The 13241-nt window shown below is 51.2% G+C and overlaps 2 protein-coding genes across 2 annotated transcripts; one reads left to right on the top strand and one right to left on the bottom strand.

Moving 5' to 3' along the window:
• Positions 1-954: 954 nt before the first annotated feature.
• BEST1 (bestrophin 1) lies at positions 955-9615 on the top strand. Its single transcript, XM_009097159.4, has 9 exons — positions 955-2145; positions 2306-2400; positions 2907-3140; positions 3723-3877; positions 4579-4656; positions 6066-6218; positions 6658-6738; positions 7323-7474; positions 7758-9615. The coding sequence occupies exons 1-9, from the start codon at positions 1994-1996 to the stop codon at positions 8935-8937; spliced, it is 2280 nt and encodes a 759-aa protein (XP_009095407.2). The 5' UTR covers positions 955-1993; the 3' UTR covers positions 8938-9615.
• Positions 9616-9754: 139 nt separating this feature from the next.
• On the bottom strand, positions 9755-13180 carry FTH1 (ferritin heavy chain 1). Its single transcript, XM_009097087.4, has 4 exons — positions 12934-13180; positions 11433-11579; positions 10862-10987; positions 9755-10083 (listed from the first exon to the last, which is right to left on the bottom strand). The coding sequence occupies exons 1-4, from the start codon at positions 13042-13044 to the stop codon at positions 9925-9927; spliced, it is 543 nt and encodes a 180-aa protein (XP_009095335.1). The 5' UTR covers positions 13045-13180; the 3' UTR covers positions 9755-9924.
• Positions 13181-13241: the final 61 nt, after the last annotated feature.

The raw sequence follows: 13241 nt of genomic DNA on the forward strand, positions 1-13241 counted from the left end.
CAGTTGACTTCCAGGTGTGTTGGTTAGTCCAGAGGGATGAGCAGGGGCTGCAGCAGTGGCAGGTAGCAGCTCCCTGGGTGGGATCTTTCAGCCTGTCCTGACTCCAGTGTGCCACCTCTCACCATGGACCTCAGCCACTAATGGAACATGCCAGCTGCTCAATGACATCTCAGGGCAGCCCAGCACAGGCTGGCAGGTGGGCAGGGAGGTGCCTTACCCGTTCAGGGCTGGAGGGAAAAGCACTGGGAAAAGCCCCATAAACCACACAGGAGCAGAACAGAGTAGAGGTGGGCGACATCCATTATTTACATGGCCAAGAGCTGGAGTTTTCCTTCTTTGGTAAAAAAGGGAATCTGTATTTAGGTTACGCAACGAAGAATCTCCCTGAATGCTTTCGAGCCCTAATGTCCAGAAAAGAGATGCAGCTTTGTGTAAGAGGCCCCAAAAATGTAGGAAGTTTTGGGCATGCTTTTCTCTTCTGGACAAGCCTGTGGGCTCAACCTCTGGGGCAGTTAAAACCTACTTTTCCAAGTTCTGTACCCAGAAACCAATATGGAATAGAGATGAGGATTTACTGAAATGGGCATTTGTACAGCTGGGGACAGGGACAACTCTGCTCCTCTATACCACCCTTAAGAGGGGTCTCAGGGACCTACGTTTTGACAGGGACACCCAAAGGAGGAGCAGCACGAAAAAGCCAAACCCAGGACAAAGATGTTGCTTGGTTGAAACAGCCAAAAATCCAGACTTTGCTGGTTTTCCACAGCAGCAGCTCACTGGGACCTGAGTTGTCCTCACCTAAATGTAAATCTTTCACTGGGATGCTTAAATGAGAAACAAATGAGGAATGTGGCCCCAAACTTACCTGCCTTTAGCTGCTTCAGGGTGTGACCTGTCCCTTGAAGTGCTTCTTCATCCCCATCATTCAGGGAAGAGCCCAAGGCCCCATAATCATTAACATTATTAGCTCTGTTAAATAGCAATGCCTGGTGACAGTTTAGGATTCAGAAATACCAATAGTTCACACTGGATAATTATTTCTAACCCAAGAAATCATTCACCAATCTGCCTGGCATGAATAACACTGGTGTCTTGTTGTTTGTTGGGGTGTTTTTAAAATAAATTCAGGTTTATGCAACTATGAGTCTGATTATTAATTGATTATAAAGAATTATTTATGCAAGTTAGACAAGAAGTGAAATGGGGATGCTGCATGTCTGGGGAGCATTTCAGGAGCCTGAATGCCTATTTTTCAGCCACGGTGATTTATTGTGCAACATATGGTTGAAGGAGAGGGGAGGTAGAGCTGCTGGAATTTGGGCCCTGAGAGTCTGGCTGAACTTCATCCCACAGATCTCCAACAGGGAAGGCTGCTCTGCCTACATGACTAGGACTAGCAGAGTGCAGATAGCTATCCTTGCTGGGATGCCTTCATCTGGATCAGTCCCAAGAAATCTTTCTGGGGTTTTCCGTTCCCTTTGGGTTGGGGTTTTTTTCCCCAGCAGTATTTCAGGAAGAGGTTTCCCAGAAAGTAGGTTTACAGAAACATATTTGGAACAAAAACTATATTAAGAAAATTACTGGGCTAAGCATAAACTTTGCAGTTTGTGACCCTGAGATTAACCTTACCACAAGTGTTTTGTGGAAGGGGGTGGCACATGGGCTTTGTCCTCTTCAGTCAACCAGCCCCATTTGAATGCTGACAAAAATCAAACACTAAAATCAAAGAGATCCACCAGAAAATGCATCCTTGGTCACTATAACCAGCTCAAGGACAGAGAAAAGATGGCAAACCCATCAAATTAATTGCCTACTGTCAATTTTCATCCTGGTTTTCTGTGCTGCTGCCTACATCTTACCCAGCTTTTGATCTCAGCTCCTTCTGTTTTCTCCTTCCTTTCCATCTTGCTCGGTGGGACACTTGGGATGTCCCTGTGTCTCCTCCTGCTCAAGCTCCAAGCCCTGCTTGTCACGTGCCTGCACAGGAGCTGTGATGACAGTGACCTACACCAACCGCGTGGCTGATGCCCGCCTGGGCACCTTCTCCCAGCTCCTGCTCCAATGGAAGGGCAGCATCTACAAACTGCTCTACTCCGAGTTCCTGATCTTCATCTTGCTCTACTTCACCATCAGCCTTGTCTACAGGTGAGCAACTTCACACCCACAGCCTGGCCTGGGGCAGGACACAGGAGAAATGCAGGATTGTGGCAGGGATCCTGCTGGGCAGGCACTTGCCAGACTGTTCACAGGAGGGAAGGGGAGGGGAGAAAGGAGAGGGAGAACTGCTTCTGTTTGTCCCTTTTAGGCTGATCCTGAGTGAGAGCCAAAGGCTGATGTTCGAGAAGCTGGCGCTGTACTGCAACAGCTATGCTGAGCTAATCCCCGTGTCCTTCGTGCTGGGTAAGGAGCTGTCTGGAATCCAGCAGGGAGGGGAATGGGACAGCATTTCTTCTTCTTGGTTCAGCAGAGCTCTGCTGGCAGAGCAGATCTCTCCCTCCACCTCTGTAAAACTCCTGAAGTGGGAGGAACATCCCACAGCTGTAAGTGTTACCCAGCACAGGAGGACAAGCTCCAAGTGGCACTAGATATGCCCAGGGAATCTGTGGCTGCCTCACCCCTGGAAGTTTTCAAGGCTAAACTGGGTGGAGCTCTGAGCAACCTAGCCTAGTGGAAGACGTACCTGTCCAGAGCAGGGATTTGAGATCATCTTTAAGATTGCTTCATCGAATCAGAACGGTTTAGGTTGGAAGGGAAGTATGAAATCCAGCCTCCTTTTAGCATGGAGGACTGAATTCCCCTCCAGACATTGCGGCACCCATCCCTGTGCGAGCAGAAGAGAAAGAGATCCGACAGAGTGGGAGGAAAAAGCTCTTTTCAGACACCTGACTCTCTCAGCTCCCCTCTAGGTTTCTATGTGGCCCTGGTGGTGTCCCGCTGGTGGGCCCAGTACGAGAGCATCCCCTGGCCAGACCGAATCATGAACCTGGTGTCCTGCAACGTGGATGGGGAGGATGAGTACGGGAGGCTCCTGCGCCGCACCCTGATGCGCTACAGCAACCTGGTCAGCGTGCTGATCCTGCGCTCCGTCAGCACCGCCGTCTACAAGCGCTTCCCCAGCATGGAGCACGTCGTGAGGGCAGGTCAGCACTGCTCCTTGCTGCTCCTCTAGGGGCAGGGGGCCCTGGGAAAGGTTCTTTATAAATGGGGTGGTTCTGATCCCTCAGGGCAGGTGGGAATTCAAGCCCCAAGTCTCCAAGCTTAACTGCTAGGCACACGGTATCTTTTTGGGAAATGCTCCTCATGGTGCAGCAGAGTCCCCAGTCTGCCCACATTGTCTAGGTTCCCTCAGCAATCCATAGAGATGTGATATTGTCAGCCTCCTATAAAGAACAGGCACTTCAGGGACACAAATTATCCCATTCTCAACAAGTATCTATGGACACCAGGCAGCTGCACCATCAGCAGTGCTTCATCTCCCTGATGGCTCTTATCTGATGTGCTGCAGACATCCAAAGTGAAATCCCATTATCCCACCTCCATTACTCAAAGTTTTACCAAGGAGACTTGTCCTTCTGCATGTCTCCCCAAATTCTGAGTCTTTACTGGGATTTTTAGGAAGAGCCAAGGCATCCACCTGAGATTCAGGTGTTTTCATTCCAGACCAGATCAGTTCCTTCTGCCCTCTATGTCCATCCCTCTCCCAGCTGCTCTCTCCCATCCAGGCCTCATGACACCAGAAGAGCACAAGAAGTTTGAGAGCTTAAATTCCCCCCACAACAAGTTTTGGATCCCCTGCGTGTGGTTCTCCAACCTGGCTGTGAAAGCGAGGAATGATGGGAGGATCCGGGACAGTGTGCTGCTCCAAGGCATCCTGAATGTGAGTGACAGAGGACAGGCAGGGCTTTGAGATCCTGGGGAACAGGAGGCACCTGTGAAGCGGATCCATGACACATTCTAGAACAGCCAATGCCAATGGAGGTTTCTAGGGTCCAGATGGAAAGCCACGAGGAAGAATATATCTGGAAGTCTAGGGGAGGTCAAAAACATCCTCAACAACTGAGGTCCAGTGGAAAACATTGCTGTTAAAAACTCTTGAGATAATTTTGGGCAACAGGCCATGCTCCACAGGCAAGACCTGGCAACAGTCCCTGCCCAGCTGCACAGAAAAAGGCTCTGGAGCAGCTCATCCTTCTTGGTATTCATGTGCAGAGAAAAGTCACATGGTTTCTGTTGCCTGGAGCAGGATTTATCTCCTCAGAGAGAGAGAGAAATCTCCCTGTGGGATATTTATCTATAGACAGGAGAAAGAAATGGATACTGCTGAGGGCGTTCTTGGCCTCACCTGTTGGCTGCTCATTTTGGGAGGAGAAACTCTGCTGTGAAGTGAGCTAACAAAGGATCTTGGGCTCAGGGGGAGACAGCCAGGCAGCAGGGAATTCCTCCAAGGATGAGACTGAGCCCCCCTTCCAGAGAAGGTATAAGCAGAAGGGAAAGGGCTGGAGTAATGGAGGACAGTGGTGCTGGAGAGGCTCTGCAAGGAGATGGGAAATTCCTGACATCCCCTTTTTCCTGCTGCAGGAGCTCAACACCTTGCGCAGCCAGTGTGGGAAACTCTACGGATACGACTGGATCAGCATCCCCCTGGTCTACACCCAGGTGAGAAGGGAATCTCCACACCCATTGCTTCACCACAGCCTGTGCACATCCCCACTTACACCCACACCTGGAATTGTTTGGGTTGGAAGAGAGCATAAAGCTCATCCAGGGACACCTTCCACTATCCCAGGTTGCTCCAAGCCCTGTCCAACCCGGCCTTGGGTGCTTCCAGGACTGGGGCAGCCACAGCTTCTCTGGAAAACCTATGCCGGGGATTTACACCTTCCTAGTAAAGAATTCCTTCCTTGTATCTAATGTAAACCTGCCCTCTATCAGTTTAAAACCATTGCTCCATGTGCTGTCACTATCTGCCTGTATAAAAAGTCCCTCTCCTTCCTTTCCATAAGCTCCTTTAAAGGTACTAGAAGGCCACAGCTGCCCCAAAACCTCATCTCCTGGCTGATAGGCCAGCTGTCTCAGCCTACCTTTGTAGAAGTGCTTTATACCTGACCCACCCATGAAAAATGCAGGTTACTCTTGAATCCCTCACCCGCACACATCATCACTCTTCCATTGGTACCTCAGCACACAACCAGCCCAGCCTACTTTGCCCAACTCAGACACATCCACCTCTCCAGAAATAACCTCTATCCAGGGGTAACAAATCCCCATAGATCCATGGAAAGCACAGGAACACACAGACACAGTCCCTGCACCACCTTGCAGGGATCACATCCTGGGCAAGATCCCGGGAAGGTTGTGCCAGGCGTGTACTCAGCTGTTTATCAGCCCAGGCAGACACTTTGGCACCACCTTGCTCCTTTGTCTCCTACAATCCAGCTGCTCAGATAACAGGGATGCCCTTCACCATGAAACAGGAGTGTTGCTGCTGCTCTGGCAGTGCTAGAGGTTAATGGGGAACATGTAAAGTGTATTCCTGTTTTGAACCCATTGTTTATATCAAGGGGACCACGTGAGAGTCTTGCTTACTTTTAACTTGAAAAGGGGAAGTCCTGTGATGACAGGGAAAAGCACAAAGCTCAGCATAGCCTGAAATCTAGGCAGGCAAATATTAATAAAAGCTCAGCATGAGAAGAAAGAAGGAAGGAGCAAATAGCAATGCCAGAGTTCCCTTCCTGGACTTGGAAGCAGCCTGCCAGCATGGACTGAGCCATGAGACAGCTTCCAGCCCACTCAGGAAGTCATGTGCTTGCTGCTGCCACTGGCCTGTGACAACCTCACAGATTTCATTCCAGGGACAGCACACAGTGTAGGTAAAAGCTGCAGGGAAAAGGGAATGTCTGTAGCTTTCCGTAGGGAAAGGCATTCTCCTGCAAAAAGCCTGTCAGAACTGAATCCAAGGCTTCTCAGAGGCTACAGAGTTTGGCTTTGGAGCTGTGTGGGGTGGAACTGAAGGGAGATGCTGGGAACTCATGCTGCCCTGGTGTGTCCCTTGGCATCCTTCCCAGGTGGTGACCGTGGCTGTTTACAGCTTCTTCCTGGCCTGTCTGATTGGGAGGCAATTCCTGGATCCAGAGAAAGCATATCCTGGCCATGAGCTGGATCTCTTTGTGCCCGTATTTACGTTTTTGCAATTCTTCTTCTATGCTGGCTGGTTAAAGGTAAGTCCCAGAAAATAGGGCTGGAGGTGGAATCTGACCCAGCCAAGGGTTTTTCCCAGTGTGAGCTCACCAGGAACCCTGCTGTGTTCTTTGATCTATGGGCAGTAACAGGAAGCCAAGAGGAGCTGAGGAAGTGCCAGGACTTTCTAGTTTTCCAACTGTCTCATTCTGGACACCAGCTGCACTTTTCCTAGGCTTTGGTCCTTATTAGAGGGGAAAAAAGGAGCTCCTAAAGTTGCAGGAGGGTTGTGTGAGCAGGGGGCAGTTATTACAAATTCTAATGTCTTCCAACCCCTGGAATGCTTCCACTTTTAACCCACCCCCTTTTGGGAAGAAAAACATGGCTTGGAATTCAAAGGGTATCACACCTGACTTCTCCCTGCAGGGAAAGGGGCAGGGATGACAACGGTGACCTTTGCTGTGTGCTCTCCAAATGCAGGTGGCTGAGCAGCTCATCAACCCTTTTGGGGAGGACGATGATGACTTTGAAGCCAACTGGCTCATTGACAGGAACCTGCAGGTAAAGGGGAGAAGATTTGCCAGTTGAGCCTTGCCTGAAGAGGAACACCAAGGCAGGACAGTGACCAAGTTCTCCTGCAACACCTCTGCCTCCACCTCCCTGCCTGCAATGGGAGAGATCCTCCCAATCCACAGCAGGGAATTTGGGGCTTCTGGCATGTCTTTGTAAACAGGGGCTGCCTGCAGCTTAAGTCCATGCTCTGGCACATGGGATAGATCAAGGCTGCTTGTTTCAGGCCTCAGCTGCCTTTAAATGGCACATCATTCCTGCCCCTCCTTGCTTTCTTACCCTGTGTCCATCTAAAACTGCCTCCTCTGCTTTCTGCCATGCAATAACTCCCCACCTCCCACCCTTCTGTCTTAGTGAGTCTGTTGCTTTCCCATCTCCTTCAGCACAATTTTCCTTCCAATTAATCAAATCTCAGTGTGAGAAACAGCCCAAATGACAGGAAACCACAGCAACCCCAGCCACTTGCCTGGTTTCCATGCTGCACCACTTCCTCCAGCTCTGTGTTTCTTTGTCCCTCAATAACAGGTGCACAAAATGCTCCTCACCCCATGTGACATTCCTGATGTCCCCCGTAGGTTTCCCTCATGGCAGTGGATGAGATGCACCAGGATTTACCCATTTTGGAGAAGGACCTGTACTGGAACGAGCCTGATCCCCAGCCACCCTACACTGCAGCCACCGCTGAATACAAGCGCCCGTCCTTCCTGGGCTCCACTTTTGACATCAGGTGAGAGCAGGGACAACCTGGATCAGGTCTTATGTAGGACATTACACCTGCAGAGCTTTTAGGCTCATCCACAACAGCCAACGTTCTTCATGGAACAGGATAAATCTAACCTCTTTTCCTCACTCACCTGTATGATGAGCATCCCTGTTTTGGGGGACTAATGGCAATACAGGGAGAGGCTTGCCACTGGCAGCAGCATTCCCAGTGCTGCCAGCCTCTCTAGGAGATTTCCCCCTTCCCCCCGCTTCCGTGGCTGTGTAACAGTCGACTTTGCCTTTCCCAGCATGCAGAAGGAAGAGATGGAGTTCCAGCCCTTGGAGCAGATTAAAGAGAATGAGGAAGCCAACCACTCCACTCCCTTGCTGGGACACCTGGGCCGCCTCCTGGGTGTCCAGTCCCCGAACTTCTCCAGGTCCTCTTCCCGGATGAACCTGCTGCGCCGGCGAGGAGAACCTGCATCGCCCTTCTCCCATTATACCTACCAGGACATGGGGAAGGCTGGAAGCCCTTGTGGCATCCATCAGCCAAGGGGAGACTCTCAGGAGCAGTGGGACAGTGAAGAGGGAAAACTACGGGAGTTTGATGCTTTCATGTCCACCCCGTTTTACGAGAGGCCTGGGTTCTACAGCGCTCCACAGACACCCATCAGCTCCATCCCCATGATTTTCCCTTCCCGGCGCCAAGGGCGCAAGAAGCCACCAGCACTCTCCAGCATTGCTGCGTGCTCCACTTCCCTTCGGGATGTCATTGTCAACGCCTCCCCTTCCAGGGCCAGCGATGTGGACAAGAGTCAGAGCTCCCTGGGCTCTGCAGCAAAGGAAACCTTTGTTTGGCCAACAGAGCGGAGTAAAGGTCCTGACTCTGTGGCCGTGACAGTAGAAGAAGGAAAGAGCAGCTCTAGGGAAGCTGCCACCACAGGAAGTCCAGGAGCACAGTCCACAGCATCCAACAGCCCCAAATTCCCCTTCCTGCCAGAGCCCTCTGAGCACGAGAAGCATGGCAGCTTCAAAGGCCGGAAGAACTCCAAAGGCTCACGCCCACCCTGGCTAAACCTGGAGAGCTCGGCCTCAGCCACTCCCAATTCGGAGCATTCCAGTGCCTTTCACACCCCCAGCAACAAAACCCCCGGAGGCAGCGCCTCCCTCTGCTTCTCCTTCACTCCCGTCACTTCTCCAGCACTGGAAAGGTCCCACAAGGGCAACCTGGGCCCTGAGGCTCGCAGCCTGAGTTTGGAAGATGCAGCCAGCGCTCCAGACCAGCACCCAGACGTTTCCAGGAACATGAGAGACACTGGGAATGGAAACACCAACCCGCCAGCTCCCAAAGAGCCCAGGAGAGCAGAGAGTCCATCCCCCAATGACTCTGGAATCTCCCTAGCAGAGGGAGACTACGTGGGGCTAATGGAGGTGATCCTGGAGGCCAGTGAAAGCCCAGGGGAGGAGCAGATGGACCAGTACAGCTAAAGGGGAATCCATGGATCCATGGGATACCTGGCTTATCCTGACACTCATCCAAACAGAGGCGCTGGACATGCAGCTGGAGCTCAGCCTGAGCTGAAACCAGCACTGAGGACACACTGCTCCTGGCCTCAGCTACAGCAGCAGGCACAACTCGTGTTGCAACAAGAGCAAAAGCACCAAACAACCCAACCTGCAGCAAAAGAACAAGACTCTGAGTGTTAAATATTTCAGATACCAGCCTGACCAGCCAGGCACTCCCCAGAATAGGAGCACAGGTAATGTGCATACTTCTCCCCACAGCAAGAATGAGAACTTGAGTCCTTTCTCAGGCAGGACTTGCACTCCTAACAAGACAGTCCAGGGAAAGTAAGGGCCTGAATAAAGTCCCATCACTTCCGATGCAGACCCACAGTGCTTCTTCCAGTTCTGGCTGGCTGGTGTTTTCCAGTACTGGGATAAGGCAAGGTAGGGGCTTGCCAGCACAGGCAGCTGCGGCATCTGCCCAGCACATTGCTTCCTTCTGAAGTTCCACATCTCCCACCGCGAATTTGACAGTGCTCAGAGAAAGCTGTATGGCAGCAGACATCACTCAGCTGATTTTTACTGCCCACTCTCAGAAAATAAACAGCAAGGCTCAAGCCCAGGACCACAGTTTTGTTTCCTCATTTTAGTTCCCTGCAAGGAATTAAAAGAAACCACAGAGATTTTCCTACTTCTGCCTTCAGCAGCAGCTGCAAATCCCCGTCACACAACAAATTTACCTCCCGCTGCCTTCCCTACAGCTGCCTACTCTCACTCCAAACAAACAGGAAAAGCCAGCTGGAACCAAGTCACTTTATTGGCTGAAGGGCAGTACATAAAACACAAACAGAACAGGGGATATTTGGTACAGAGTATGGAACTGTTTAGCTAAGTAGCTGAAGCTGCATGCATGGCTGGACAGTAAGTAGGAGTCCCACTGAAACTCACAGCATGGCTCTTGAAAAGGCTTCAGCTGTGACACTCCCCAAGGGTGTGCTTGTCGAAGAGATACTCTGCCATGCCGTATTTGGGGGCCCCCATCTTCCGCAGGTTGGTCACATGGTCACCCAGCTCCTTGATGGCTTTCACCTGCTCATCCAGGTAATGGGTCTCAATGAAGTCACACAACTGAAAGGGAGACCAGAGGTTTAAATTCAGGCCTGAAACCCTACTGAGGCTCTCTAAGGAGAGGATGCAGAATTTTCAAGCTGAGAGGAAGCAGTCTCTAGTTTTGTTGCAGAACAAGATCAAAGCAAGCCAGGCTTAGGTAGGCTCACTTGCTCCAGAACACCCTGCAGAGCCAGGCATTTCAGGAAGCCTCTCCTCTTCCTCATGGCAGGAAGCATTAGCCAAGCTCGTGAACAGATCTGAGACACCCCCACTGCAGTGAGGATTTACACCACTGGTTTTGTTTCAAACAGTCCCTCTAACTTAGGCAGGACACTCCCAAGACTGCTTGCATTCCCACATGTATTAATCTCCTCCTGTTATTAAGCAACCTCAATCCAGCCTTGCAAAAAACTCCCATCTGAGAAGAATTCCATGTTTTCAGACACTGTTCTCAAACACCAGGGCTTTTAATATTCCAAAGCAACTCTGGAATTTTGTGGCAAGAAAACCCTTGTGACAAAAAGCCTTAAAAAGATGGAACTCAACCCCCTCAGAAATGGTCTCCATAGAGACTGTTCACAGACACTCCAGAGAGAATAAAGCAGGTCCCTGCCACTTTAAAAATGCTGCTGGAAGGACAGCAATAACCTCACCAAAGGACTTTGGAAGGGCTGCACCCCCGATTCACACTGTTTTTCACCTTTAACAACACCAGGGACACACAGCTCAGCCCCAAAGCCACACAATTAGAAGGCACATCCTTGGATAGCCACACAGGTCCTCAGCATGCACTTACGTGGGGGTCGTTCTTTTCAGTGGCCAATTTGTGCAGCTCCAGCAGTGATTGGTTCACGTTTTTCTCCAGGTGCAGGGCACACTCCATGGCAGTCAGGCCATTCTCCCAGTCATCACGGTCTGGCTTCTGAAAAGGGAAAGTACAGCACGCATTTTCTGTAAGAACCCACAGACCAGTAGGGTGGAGAACCTTTAGTTCACTCTCTGTTTAGACCAAGTTTAGGCATTTATGCAAAGTCAAAAGTTTGAAGTGCACCCTCAAAACAGAACTGAGCAAACCATTAAAGTCCCACTTCTCAAAACAGTGCACAGAGCACATCTGCTCTGTGTTAAGTTCAATGATGATGATGAACCAGTTGCCTTCTGGCTCTGCCTTCACCCCACAGCAAACAACCTGTGGCTCAGCACCCTCTCCTTACACAAGGAGTACTTTCATATTAGTCAATCACAAATAATCAAATTACTCCCCATCTCAAATTACTGTGCCTCTCTCTGTGTCAGCTGCTGCTCCTTCTGGGGAGGACCTAGAGGAAAATTCATCCCCTTGCAGCTGGGGGCAGCCCTCAGCTCACCTTGACGTCCTGCAGGAAGATGCGCCCGCCCCTCTGGTTCTGCAGCTTCATCAGCTTCTCAGCATGCTCCCGCTCCTCATGGGACTGATGCAGGAAGTACTTGGCAAAGTTTTTCAGGGCCACATCATCCCGGTCAAAATAGTAGGACTGAAAAATAAAAGAGTTCACAGGCTCTAAACCTCTGCTTCAGGATGGCTGCAGTCCAAGCCCAGACCAGAAAGGCAGTATGGAACAAGTCTTTCCTTAGTATCACTCGATTTTTCCAGCTAAGATTAAATTTTAACCTGTACCCCTACCAAGGACACAAATAAATGGTGTCTGTGTCCTTGGCTCAGTTCTAAAAACGCAAAACCAAAAAAACCTGAATCCCACAGATATCTGTTCTGAGCACCATTAAACTGCAGCCTTGAAAGGCCTTTTCCAAGAAGAAATCTTCCCTTTGTTTGCCTGAGCTTGTTTACAATGACCACATTGCAGGTCAGGGTCATGACTTGCAACATCAGGTAAGGGTGAGCCAAGAACTTTTAGGTATTCTTGCAAAAAAGCTCTCTTGCTTCACTAGGCTTTCCAGGGATTAAACTAGGAATACACTTTCTACTTTTTTTGCAGTGAAAAAGAGTGACATTTAAAATAGAAGAGGTAAATTGAACTACAATACAAATTTAACAGCAACTAAAATATGAATTAAGCTACTTTTCTGAAAGCAAAAAAAAAAAAAACCCTGTAAGAGCAGTTAGAAGCCGTGACACAGCTTCTTTATGCCTTAGTCAGAACCATTACCAGGATTCAATGGAAAGTTCTGTAGAACTGCCAGTTATTTACTAACCTACTACAGAACTCTGCTCTTAGACCAGCGGCCTGGAGGTTCAAGGCAAAGCACTCGGGCTTGTGTACCTCTATAAACCACTTAGAGAAGCTCACAACAGGGCCCAGAACCAAATCAACACAGTAAAAAAGCTACAAAATACACAACACGGCACAGTGCCCTTAGGAAGTCTCAATGTCCCAACACGACCAAAGCACCAGGATTGCTGCACAGAGGTCAGGGAACAGCTATAATGGGCGCCTCAGGCCAAAGGAGACATGTAAATACTAGGCCCGAGGAAACCATGGACTCCCACCGATTCCTGGAGGAAAACCCGAGCCCGGGAGGCGAGCACGCCTGCGGGAAAGGCGCCAGGAGCCTCCTTAGGCACCTCCCGCTACCCAGGCCGGCCCCAAGGGCAGAGGCGCTGAGCGCGGCTGATAACGGAGCCGCCAAGGGCAACGGCAGCGGGGCCGCGGAGCAGGCGAGATAAAAGGGCCTCACCTACACCCAGGGGACGGGCCAGACGGGGCCTGAACGCAGCGGGGGGGGAGGAGGAGGTGGAGAAAAAGGAGGAGGAGCTGGGCGCGCAGGCACCGCCCAGCACCCAAGGACCCCCCGCCGAGCAGAGCCCTCGTGTAGCCCCTTTATCCCTCGTAGAACCCTTCCCTCAGCGCGCCGCGCCCGCGCCCTCACCATGCTGAGGTACACGTAGGACGCGTAGAGCTCTAGGTTGATCTGGCGGTTGACGGCGGCCTCGCAGTCCTGGTGGTAGTTCTGGCGCACCTGAGAAGGGGGCGCTGCCATGGTTGCTCCGGTGAGTGGTGCGGTGACTGTGTAGACGGTGGTGTTAGGGGGGTGGCGGCGGGCCCGAGCGCGGCCGGTTCCGTCCAAGCACTGTTGACGCAGGAACCCGCTTCGCTCCGCCGCCGACGCGCTGTGAGGGTAGCGCGGCCGCCGGCGCCCCCTTTATACCACCGAGCGCTAGGCCACGCCCCCACGAA

Source organism: Serinus canaria, chromosome 5 (genome assembly GCF_022539315.1).
Source record: "Serinus canaria isolate serCan28SL12 chromosome 5, serCan2020, whole genome shotgun sequence".
Lineage (NCBI taxonomy): Eukaryota > Metazoa > Chordata > Aves > Passeriformes > Fringillidae > Serinus > Serinus canaria.

Excerpts from the sequence above, each read along its gene's own strand:
- BEST1 (XM_009097159.4), top strand. The coding sequence starts at position 1,994 with ATGACAGTGACCTACACCAACCGCGTGGCTGATGCCCGCCTGGGCACC. Across the intron at positions 2,146-2,305 it reads ACCATCAGCCTTGTCTACAG|GCTGATCCTGAGTGAGAGCC; the intron begins GTGAGCAACTTC and ends TGTCCCTTTTAG. Across the intron at positions 3,878-4,578 it reads TGCTCCAAGGCATCCTGAAT|GAGCTCAACACCTTGCGCAG; the intron begins GTGAGTGACAGA and ends TTCCTGCTGCAG.
- FTH1 (XM_009097087.4), bottom strand. The coding sequence starts at position 13,044 with ATGGCAGCGCCCCCTTCTCAGGTGCGCCAGAACTACCACCAGGACTGC. Across the intron at positions 11,580-12,933 it reads CCTACGTGTACCTCAGCATG|TCCTACTATTTTGACCGGGA; the intron begins GTGAGGGCGCGG and ends TTTATTTTTCAG. Across the intron at positions 10,988-11,432 it reads TCTTCCTGCAGGACGTCAAG|AAGCCAGACCGTGATGACTG; the intron begins GTGAGCTGAGGG and ends TTCCCTTTTCAG.